An 11,273-nucleotide genomic window follows, 5' to 3' on the forward strand; every position below is an offset into this window, starting at 1 on the left:
TGGCGCAAGCCAAAATACTTTGTGCGTATACACGTGCAGCGTATACCTGAAATTTGGCCGAATTTTCCTCTCAGGAAGAGAAGAGAGGTAACACATTCCATTTCTTTCGTTTAATTGTATGATACTTACGAGACACGGGGGAAACGCGCGAGGATTTCGTTTACGAATTTTCGTTTCCTTGCTTCGCTAGTTTCCTTCGATTACCTTACGAATTTAATGAGAAGCAACCTCTTATATACACACAAACTACTCGTGGAACTTCGTTTGCAACGCTTAACATTTATTTCATGAAATAAAATTATCAAGATTTGATAATAAGTAAATTTCGTAACAACACACGTTCACAGTATATTAGAATCGTGTGCTATGGTTGTTACTTCTCTGATTTGTTGCATTCGTATTAATCATCAGTGACTAGCTAGATTCAAACTTGTTTCGTAGGTCATATATTAAGATAATGTATGAGTCTGGCATGTGACTGCCAACGATGTTTGTGCTTGAACTTCCGGCCGCAAATAGGACATTCAAAGGTAGGATCCTTGCCGCACTCAACTCGCAGGTGCTTCTTCAACGAGTCTCGCCAAAGGTATCGCTTGCCGCACTGGAAGCACCACCACAATTTCTTCGCTGCAAAGAAAAATTCAGAAATTACTTGAACGGCCGTGCATAGAAATCTTTCTGGCAGAAACACGCCACGTTTCGCATAAAACAATTAAAAGCTATCGGTAACACAAACTGATGGCTTTCATGTAATCTGTGATCCGTCGGTGACGAAATTTCGGCGGCCGAATAAGTGAAAAATGCGATCGCCTGTGACGATGAGCGTTTCATTAACAGACAAGGAACAAGATTACAAAAAGATACGAAACTTTTTGGATACGTTCCTGTCTTTCATTCGTTTTAACACAATATGCGAAAAGAGGAGTCGCACTTATAGGTATTATGCGGATTTATTATCGTCGATAGTTACTGCTGCTGCATTATCTTCCGAGAAAACAGAAGAATCGGATAATCGTTGAGGATCGTTCGTTATAAATTAATATGATGCATGGATTTCGCGTGAGATTGCCATCGATGTTTATGCTTGAACTTCCTGCCACAAATTGGACACTTGAAAGTAGGTTCTTTGCCACATTCCACTCGGATATGATTCTTCAAGGAACCGCGCCATTGATAACGTTTGCCACATTGAAAGCAGATCCACCCCATCTGAGAGTGAGCTGCAAAAGAAGAAGCGTAAAGCGGATTGGTTAGTCTTCGATTTTTAAACTTTTGTCAGGAGGTAAATAAGTTCTCGGATTTTACTACTTTCCCCGTTACTTCATCGTTAGTACTAACGAGTAACAATAACGAAACGATTACACCTTAGACAATACAACATTAACACGTTGCTCTTGTACCGTGCTCGAAATTACTCGTCGGATCGTTCGATCGAGCAATTTAATGCAAAACACTTCCTAATCGCTTATCAAACGACGAGGTCTATTCTCAATAACTTTGCGCAGAAATTAGACGTTTCATCGTTAAATTTTTAACGAACCTTTATTCATTTTCTAACAAGTTCGCTTACAATCTGCTGGAAGCCCTCAATTTCCTAAACTTTGTATAGTAGTGGTAAGATTTTCCGATTAATTTGTACAAAATTGATATTTTGAAATATTCCGATGAAAAATATGGAATAGATGATCAAATATCGAAAAAAAGTGAAATAGGTCAGCATCACACATCGTCTATAAAAAAAAAATGAAATAGGTCAGCATCACACATCGTCTATAAAATAAAAATGAAATAGGTCAGCATCACACATCGTCCATAAGAAAGAAATGCGCGGTGAGACGTGAGAATTGGACTTCATTTCCAACGCATTATTAAAATCCTTGACTATGCAAATTCGAGGTAAGGTGCGACTGCAATCTGTGCTTGTACTTGAATCTCCTTCCGCAAAGGACGCAGTTGAATTTCGGTTCCTTTCCGCAAAGGCGCAGATGCGTATACATGGAAGATTTTTTCGAGTAGATCTTGCCGCATACTCTGCACGGATATACAGTTTCCCGAGCGGCCAGCTCACCTGGAACACAAACGATTAGTCGTGCGTGGATGCAGAAGGCAAAGTGTTTCGCGTTCACCGACCAGATCGGGCAATCCACCCCATTACATTGATTGGCTACGATGCATATCTGATTCCACAAGATTACTTAAATTAACCGCAAGTATCGTCGATTCGTTTATTTCGCGGGAGGACACTCGAAATTCAAGCGTTTGCGTTACATTTGCGTAAAGCGGAAAGGAACATTAACCGGTAACAAATTTTCGGGTAAATTTATGGGATAGAGTCGGAAGAAACTTTAGCATAGTGAGCAGGCGACTGTTACAAAAATTTACATCAACATCTATTCTTAGCGAAATATCTTATCTCTGTTTATTGCTCAACTTCCTGTTTCTTTACGTATTGGTCTAGTTTTGGAACCAGCAGCAAATCGCATAGTTTTCGTTAGCATAGTACACGTATAGCACAGTGGTACATCCAGAAAATCTAGCAAAATACGAAATTTTTCGGATGCTATTAAAATATCATTTTCTACTTGTTTCTTTTTTCTCTCAGAGTCTTTTTCTCGTCAGTCTCATTTTCTTCGCGTGCAAATTATCGTGCAAAATGCGTTCGGCACTCAATACGTTGGACAAATCAAATATACGATATTCGATTTTAAAACGCAGCTCGCAGCACAGGCAGATCGACGTAATTGTGGATAGACTTGTGATGCTTCGCGAGATGGTGTTTGTGTTTAAATTTTCTTCCGCAGACTTTGCAAGAGAATCGTGGCTCGATACCGCATTCCATGCGCTTGTGTAAATTCAACGATTCTTTCCATTTGTACGTTTTTCCACAGTTGTTACAGAGATAGCTCGAACGAAACACGAAAATCGGTAAACCTGAAATCACAAAAACATACATTTTTATTAGAACTAAGAATCGACCGCTGTTTGTTCGATCAACACACTTATACACTTTCCATATTTTATGAAAAACTACTCTGTTAACAGCACGTTCAATGCACGTTCAATGAACAATATCTTTTATTATTACATCCAAGGATCGTTTACACATATTTCTATATGTATACCGTATACACATATAATATGACAGAGTGTACCGCTGAAAAATTATCGTGCGACAGATAATGCCGATATCTACTTCGTGATAATTGCGGACGCGATATAGAGCCGATCGACAAGGTTCTATTACTTGAAGATTTTGTATCGTTTCTTTGCTTCCTCATCGGATCACGTTGCCAGTATGGATATGAAAGGAAAAGAAAAGAAAAACGAAGAAACGCGTCGATTTCATTAGTATCTTTTCAACCAAACGAGTTCCGATTGATCACGATGATGACGTCTCTTTAAATGTTCTTTCAGATGGTGCTTATGCTTGAATCTTCTGCTGCAAAAGATACAGCCAAACTGCGGCTCTCTTCCACATTCCAGTCGACGATGTGTATTGAACGAATCCCTCCACCTGTATGACCTGCCGCATTTGACACAGACGTGCTCCTTGAACAATCCTAAAAATTAACACACCGAATTTGTACTACCATTTCGATCAGTCCTTCGAACGACGTGCTTAACTATTTAGAGGGAACAACTGGGTACTTGATATTCTAAAGTGTATTCGCAGATCTTTCTTGATTGCGGGACGACGCTCGAAACGGTATACAGAGTTGTACGCTAGATCTTAGTACACCTGCGAAACGAACGAGACATTTGCCTTTCTCTTTTCTTACAGAGAATCCCTTTTAACCGATTCTTCCCTTTACATTTTACGCCATAGATCGAAACGATATTCGTCGTGACTAATTCGCTACTAATTCGTATTACGCGTTTCTTTAAATTATTTATTGCGACTAAATTTTACATAACGTACATAAATACAATTTCATGTATAAAACATACATATTTAAACGATGGAAACATGGAGCGTAGTACAAGTTTTGTCTAAAAGAGTTACCGCCATTACGCACGATACGTGTTATCGTAATACGAAAAGTTAAACGAGCGTAGCTACGGAACAGCTATGTTTTAACATTTTAACCGACACATTTTCATGTCGAAACTTGACAATGCTATTGCGCGGCACCGTTGCTCGAACCGAGGTAAATATTTTTCCCGTTCGAAATAATCCAATGATGAACGTTGATCAAATGTTTCTTTAACATCCATTTGTGGCGAATTTTCGTGCCGCAAACGGGGCAAGAGTGTTGCGGGTCCTTCCCGCATTCTTCTCTTTCATGTCTAACCAACGATTGCATCCATCTGTATTCCTTGCCGCAATTCGAACAGAAGTGTCTCCCAAGTCTCTTGTAATAGTCTGAACCGCAGTAAGCTGAAAGAACAATGCAGTTTCTGTAATTATGTAGGTTCAGGTATACGCCTATTCGAATAGCTTCTTAGCGTTTTCCTATTACGCTTATCCTTACGCTCCTTTGAACGTAAAATGAAAGAAAAGCATCGCCCTAATGTGAAAATGTATCGAGCGCAATAATTCAAAACACTGAAACTTTCGATGAAATCGCTTTATTAAAATTGCGAGCTGTTTTCAATTAATCGGTCCATCACCATTTTTTGCGTTAAAATAGTTGCTTGCTAAAAGCTCAAATATTATTCAGATGTAATCATTAGCAATCAGATTCCGCGTTGCTCCATTCTTGAAACGTTCGGTCCGTGTTAATTCCAGTTGAGGCTTGGTTTTCTGTCTCGGTGTAAGTAGTTCTTGTTTCATTTGGCAGTCGCTGCGTAGTCTTTTCAATCGATTACTCGTACTACAACGTTTCCACGCTATTGTAACAATCGAAACCCTACTATACGTTTCATTTATTTTAAATCGCATATTCTCAGAGTAATAATCGTTCGAGTCTTATAAAACGGTGATAGGCGGTGTGTTCTCTAAACAGGTGAATCTGTAACGCGTGGACCACTATACGCAATAGAAATATTTATTTACACTGTGAACGTATGAAAATACGTAAACTGACATTAAGATAGATACAGGTATAAACACGATGATTCGCTCTCTCGGTCCGATGTTAATAAATTAGGAGATTCGTTATTAATTTTTGATAATAAACAGTCGAAGGATTCGAGCTGGAATCACATTTTTGTACAATTCTTTACAACATCATAGATTCTATAAACGCGATTTCCAACGAATTCCGCGATTCACAAATTTAAGAACCGAAATTCGGAATTGGGAATTTAGAATTCAGAACCTATAGTCGACTGAAGCAATATTATGGAAAAGTGTTCTTTTTATGTTTATCAGTGAGATGTATCGATGATTTGAAATCGACAATGTCAGTCTTATAAACGTGCAAATCGATACTGTGTATGAACTTACAGTATCGAGATACGCTAACGCAGACGATGAAACGCATTCTAATATCTTACTCTTCTCGTCAAGTTCGGAATGTTTAAAAAAGCTATCGGAAAGACGCGATATAAAAATGTTTTCTTTTCTTTTTTACCGAAAGGGAGAATATTACCGTCCGAAATATTCCGATCGGTTTGCAAAGGAACGCAGGAGCTCGAGATTCTCGACGTTCATGGTTTCGGAAAGGTTTCCCAATTCTAACCATCTCACTCTGCTTTGTGAACGTTATTTTCGTGACGTAACAAGTAATCTCTGCGTTTGAATTTTCTGCCGCAGAGGGTACACTTGTGCCTAGGTAACTTTCCGCAGCCTTCTCGAAGATGTCTGGTCAAGGAGTCCGTCCATGTGTAACGTTTGCCACACTTGTAACAGGTAAACGGAGTGTCGTAGTTGACACGATTGTGGTCCCTCTTCGAGTCTGAAACAGATCAGAAAGAGAACGAGAGATTAACGAGATTAACGGAGTTTCGTTGGCCGTTCAGTATCCTTTATCTCGCGCGCGAGTCGTTTATTTTATCTCACGTTGGAAGTCGTGTCTCGTTGCAAGAAGCAACGGTATTCCAACGATACGTTCGCCACGAAAAAGGTCATGCTTATCATTCGTCGGCAATCTTCGAGGCGCATTAAGGACCGCGTTAAGAAGCAAACCTGAAGGAGGGATCAAGAAGGAAGCGAACAAAAAAAAAAATATTGTATGTACGTACACTCTTCTTTATTGCTCTTCCAGCTCGTGTTACGTATAGATACTACCTGAAAAATAACTGAATAATTTCGGTAAATGACGCAACATTTGTGCGTGTATTAATAACATTAACAACGTTCAAAGGTTATCGACGTTAACGAAAAAGAAATTAATCGTAGAACGGTTCTTTCGATATTCGATTCGCTTCCTGAAGGATCTTTATCACGGAATTTTCTACCACACACCGAGTACGTTTCTTTCGCTTCCACGCCGTACTCGCAGTTTTTACACTTTCTACTCTTCGATGCTTGCCGCATTTTTCTCCTAAGTGTCGATGATACGAAGTCTTCCGAGAATAGGTTCTACCGCATACGCTGCATCGGTAGAGAGTGTTGTTCGCCATACCGGCAGGCCCTACAGCCGCCACCCAGCCTGAAATCGTAGTTTCAGCTGTTAGATACGTCAACGTTTCCCTCGTATTACCATCTACAACCTTACTACCTTCAAACTCTCCTGTATCTCAACTTGGCTTCAAATATATCTGTACATATATCTACGCTTTTAACGTTTCCCTTATTGACCGCGATTTTGATCGTTTTAACATGTTGTTAAACTAAAACAGCGGAAAGATGATACCTTGCCATGTGTTCCGTCGTTTCATCCACTCGAGAAGCAAAGTGAATGTAATCGAAGTTGAAGCAAGAAGCAGTCACCGGCCAATTAACGGCGATCGTTAAAGTTAAAAGCGATTAAAAGTAGTTGGCGATGCATGGAAAATTGTCTTTATTCTGCGGTGCGTGAAGAGTTCAAATAGTCTCGGTTAAACGTCGAATACAGAAAATACTCTACGAGATCAATATACACTGTACACATACATAGAGAGTTACTTTCTTTCGTTATCAGCGAAAACGTGGGAAACGACGAGTAAATATATGTCGGAGATGGAAGGACAGCGGGGAAAACCCCAATACCCTGGTCCAGATTTTTATTATAGCTACACTTAAGCAATAAAAAAAAAAAAAAAAGAAATAGTTCTAATGTTCCAACCTGGCTTTATGACGATGGGTTCGGGCTCAAGGTGACATAGTGGATCACTAGACGTAGCCACGATCACGGGAGGGACGTGTTCCTGACAGAAGTATGGAATGATTATATGGCTCTCCTTAAAAACAAAGATTTGAGATGTACGTTATTCCTCGCATTACTACTATATCAATCATTCTTTTGCCAGAAAATCTCAAGACTACGGATTCTTTAATTAGTGAACACTCGGCTCCAAAATCGGAGTAAAATGGAAACGACTCACCCGGATGACTTGATCCATCAGTTGATGCTCCCGCTACGTAGAAATCGATTCGACGCTCGTTACTGAAATTATATTCAGGGCACTGCTTTGTAAAGGATTTTCCTCCATAGTCAGATTGACAGCTGCGCATCGTGCAGCGGAATCGGAGCCCGCGGTTTCAGGGTTAAAACGCGGTGGCGAAAAATGGTTAGGTTCCACACTCGATTTTTGCGCTAGCGACTGAATTAACTCGCTCACGATGGTCGTAAGCTCTTGCAGTGTTATAACCAGCACTGATCACACTTCTGATGTCGGAGTCTGGTTTGAATTTTGGGGGGCGTTCGATGAACCTTTACTTACTTTACTATCGCGAATGTAGCTAATGTTTATTGGTACAAATGTGGACAGTACAAGAGGCTATGAGTAATAGCGGCGATAGGAAGGTCGAGATGACGGTGACAATGAATTCAGGTTCGATAACGAATCCACGGTCCACGGGATGACGAGTGCCAACGTAGTACACGATTCGGATAACTTTCTCGATAACTCAATCAGCAATTCGTCCAACGACTAACTAATTAACTAAGTCGTAATCCAAATGAAACTGCCCTTATATATCTGTCTATCCTTCCCTTATATGTCTGCCCTTATAAACTGTCCCCACGTCAATCTCTGTTTTTAAGGAGAGTCATATTATCATTCCATACCTCTGTCAGGTACACGTCCCTCCCGTGACTGTGGCTACGTCTAGTGATCCGCTATGTCACCTTGAGCCTGAACCCATCGTCACAAAACCAGGTTGGAACATTAGAACTATTTTTTATTTTTTTTGTATTGCTGAAGTGTAGCTATAGTCAAAGTCTGGACTAGGGTATTGGGGGTTTTTCCAACATTCCAGACGGAAAGTCTCGCTGTCCTTCCATCTCCGACATATATAATAACTTGACGCTACATTCGGATTATAAGGTATCGTTACTTGATTATACTGGAGCTCGGAGAATTCAAAAACAATCGGGTCACATGATGCATCCATGGACTGTCCAGATGTGTCGCTGACAATTCGAACGTTGCTTAAACGCTTTTAGACAATAACGGCACAAGTATTGCGGCATTTTGCCACACTCCTCTCGCAAGTGACGATTCAGCGTGCTTTTGTTCGTGTAGGACCTGTTGCACTTGAAACAGGGGTACGGCTTCTGGAAATCATCCCGAGTAACGTTTCCCGGAAATCTCGGCTGACCTGAAATCAAAATCCAGAGCTGATCAATCACATGTAGAGAGCGTTTCTCGCGATTTAAAAAGAGCTGTAACATCTTCGATGGTAGTTTAATCGATCTCAAATACGTTCCGATCCGATACGAGCCCGTAACCATAGGAAATCTGATGGTATATTTCGAAATCGGTTGCATTCTCTAATGCCGCGAAGAAATTGAAAACAAAGAAACTGAAATGGTCTCCTTCTTCTTTTGTCATCTTCGGTTTCGTGGAAACAGATACGAGAAAGTAAATGATAATAAACGCGATTGCTATAGAACCACTTGGCAATAAAAAGAAAAAGTCAGCAATTCGCACGACTGTCGATCTTCCGTGAAGATTCTTGCTCTTCCTTGTGTCTTCCATTGGTCTTCCAGTCGGTGAAAACACTCAAGTAGTTCGAACGCAAAAATATCTGAACGGCTACGGACGAATTCGAAAGATCTGAGACATGGTTTACCCTTGCAATTACAGTTTTATTTTCGCGTACTTCGATAATCATAATAAGATTATAATAAACTACAATAACACTTTGAGAAACTAGTTTATATATAACCAAGGCCTCAGCAAGCATCGTTCCCACGATTTTTGTTCATATATTGTACATCAATTATTCAACATATCACAGAACATTTCTCGTAGAATGAAATTTTTTAAATCAATCGAACTTTCTTCAGAGCCGGTCGACAGTGTCGCACATCGTACGGCTGTTGTTTCGTATTTTCCAGGAAATCGAATTTTTTTCATCTCTTCTTCTACTTCCGTCGAAAAAAATAGTATTATTAAAACGAAAGGAAACGCCGCGGGTAAAAAAAAGTATTTCAAACGAAAACGAAAATCTTGCATGTATCAAGCTTAATCTGTTTCTGCTATTTAATTATATGTCGATCATTGATAGAAGGGTAGCGTAGCGAGTTACATAAAGAAACAAGAAATATTGCGTAAAACTATACATGTAAGAAAGAAGGATCGCGTGAAATTCGATTCTCTTCAGGAGAAGTTCGAAGAAACCGACGACGAGGAAGGATAGGTATAAGTTTGGTCGACGATGATCTCTTCATGGGTGCATCGACCTTTTACGATCCTAGCAGGAAAATACGGCCGTGAATCGTCGAATTGTGTCGTTGAAAGTTAGCTTTTTGCTTGAATCCTTTCTCGCAGATACTGCAGATGTACTGAGGCGGTTTACCGCATTCGTCGTGGAGATGACGTTTTAGGCTGCTTTTGTTCTTATACAATCTACCGCACTTGTGGCAAGAAAATGGTTTCGGCAAGAAATCTTGAGCCCGCAGTGACGGATACATGTTCCTTGAGCAACTACCTGTAATTTAGAGGTCAAAAGAGCTTCGATTATTCGAACTAATCTCGTTTGAGCTAAATTAAAAACGCGTTCCTTCAAAATTCTCTTTCGTTCTTTTCATCTCACTTTTCGCTAAATCAACGACGCGCGTCTCGATATATATGCATACATAGAAACGAGTTTACGTGTGTGTTTTCAAACGAATGATTGCAATACTCCAGCATCGAAAAAATGATCGATACGTTTCGAATATTAAAAATGTGCTAGTGCGCCCCAACTGAACTAACGAAACTGAAATGTGAAGGTTGATCTTGATCTTTGATAGTTGCGTATCTTCGGATGATGATCGGATGTGAAATGAGTTATCAGCTATGTGTGCTTGTTCCATTATTTCGGAAGCTTTATTATCCAGAATGTTAAACATGCTTGCGAATAAAATAAAAATTTATCAATTTCCGGAAATTAGACGGAAAAGGTGGAATTTCACCTTCCTCGTTCTCCAAGAACAGAAATATACGTTTCATTTGACTTCGTACGACTTCCATTCGAAGTCTTTCTCTTGTAGATATAATAGATACACAATTTTCCTGCACTCATCACGTATGTGACGGTGCAATGTCGTGGCATCGTCTCGAGTGCAAGATCTTCCGCAGAAGTAGCCAACATGGTCTTCGTTTTGGAGATTACGCTCTTTCAGCAATTGTCAGTCTCTTCTTCACTTTGCGTTCTGTAATAGAGAGAAAAAAAAAGTAAAGTTGTTCCATAACATGATCGATCGTTTTCCACCGCAATGTATCTGATTGATCCGATAAAAATGGTAACAGTGGGATAACTACAGACAATAGAAATCTGCTTCCAAAGTTGATGCAGAAACTATCAAGAAAATGTCTTCTTCAGAAGAGTATATACTCCTGTCGCGATAATACTCTTGTCGATCCGCTGAATAATTATGTCGCAACGGGTATCGTTCTGTTTGCAGGAAACTCGAAACGATTACAATAATTCTTGAAGAAAGAATGGCAATCTTATCTGAGATTTTTTACGAGGGAGCTTTGCAACGAAAATTATCCTATCGTTTCTAGAATCGATTAAATAAAGAACAAATAAAGAATTTCGATGGAAAGGTCGAAATTCAACGAAACATTTACAAAATTATTTCTATGAATTTGTTCAAACGACAATCTTTTCCTGGACTATGTTGTAGATTGTTGTGGAAAAAAAGTCGGATTGCGATCATAAAATAAAAGACTCTCTTATCCCCGTGAAAATCTCAGACAAATAAGCAACACGAGCAAACTCGAGTCAACGTTGTTGCCGAAAATATTTCATC

General features: G+C 39.7%; 1 protein-coding gene across 3 annotated transcripts; it reads right to left on the reverse strand.

The window, feature by feature from the left end:
- Window positions 1-2,045: 2,045 nt before the first annotated feature.
- Window positions 2,046-8,398, reverse strand: LOC117160042 (longitudinals lacking protein, isoforms F/I/K/T-like). Of its 3 annotated transcripts, XR_013059201.1 has the most exons (4): window positions 6,350-8,398; window positions 6,127-6,172; window positions 5,535-5,840; window positions 2,046-4,378 (listed from the first exon to the last, which is right to left on the reverse strand). XR_013059201.1 is itself a non-coding variant. In XM_076621546.1 (3 exons), exons 1-3 carry the CDS (start codon window positions 6,419-6,421, stop codon window positions 5,629-5,631), a joined length of 330 nt encoding a protein of 109 aa, XP_076477661.1. In that variant the 5' UTR covers window positions 6,422-8,398; the 3' UTR covers window positions 2,046-5,628. The 3 variants fall into 3 exon arrangements, 1 of the variants encoding a protein (XP_076477661.1); XM_076621546.1 differs by having other exon boundaries at window positions 2,046-5,840; XR_013059202.1 differs by lacking the exon at window positions 6,127-6,172 and having other exon boundaries at window positions 2,046-5,840.
- Window positions 8,399-11,273: the final 2,875 nt, after the last annotated feature.

Source organism: Bombus vancouverensis, chromosome 9 (genome assembly GCF_051014615.1).
Source record: "Bombus vancouverensis nearcticus chromosome 9, iyBomVanc1_principal, whole genome shotgun sequence".
In the NCBI taxonomy this organism is placed as follows: Eukaryota; Metazoa; Arthropoda; class Insecta; order Hymenoptera; family Apidae; genus Bombus; species Bombus vancouverensis.

Coding starts and splice junctions, on each gene's coding strand:
- LOC117160042 (XM_076621546.1), bottom strand. CDS start 6,421: ATGCGGCAAGCATCGAAGAGTAGAAAGTGTAAAAACTGCGAGTACGGC. Junction 6,173..6,349: donor AAGCGAAAGAAACGTACTCG/GTGTGTGGTAGA, acceptor GTTATTTTTCAG/GTAGTATCTATACGTAACAC. Junction 5,841..6,126: donor GAAGAGCAATAAAGAAGAGT/GTACGTACATAC, acceptor GATCTGTTTCAG/ACTCGAAGAGGGACCACAAT.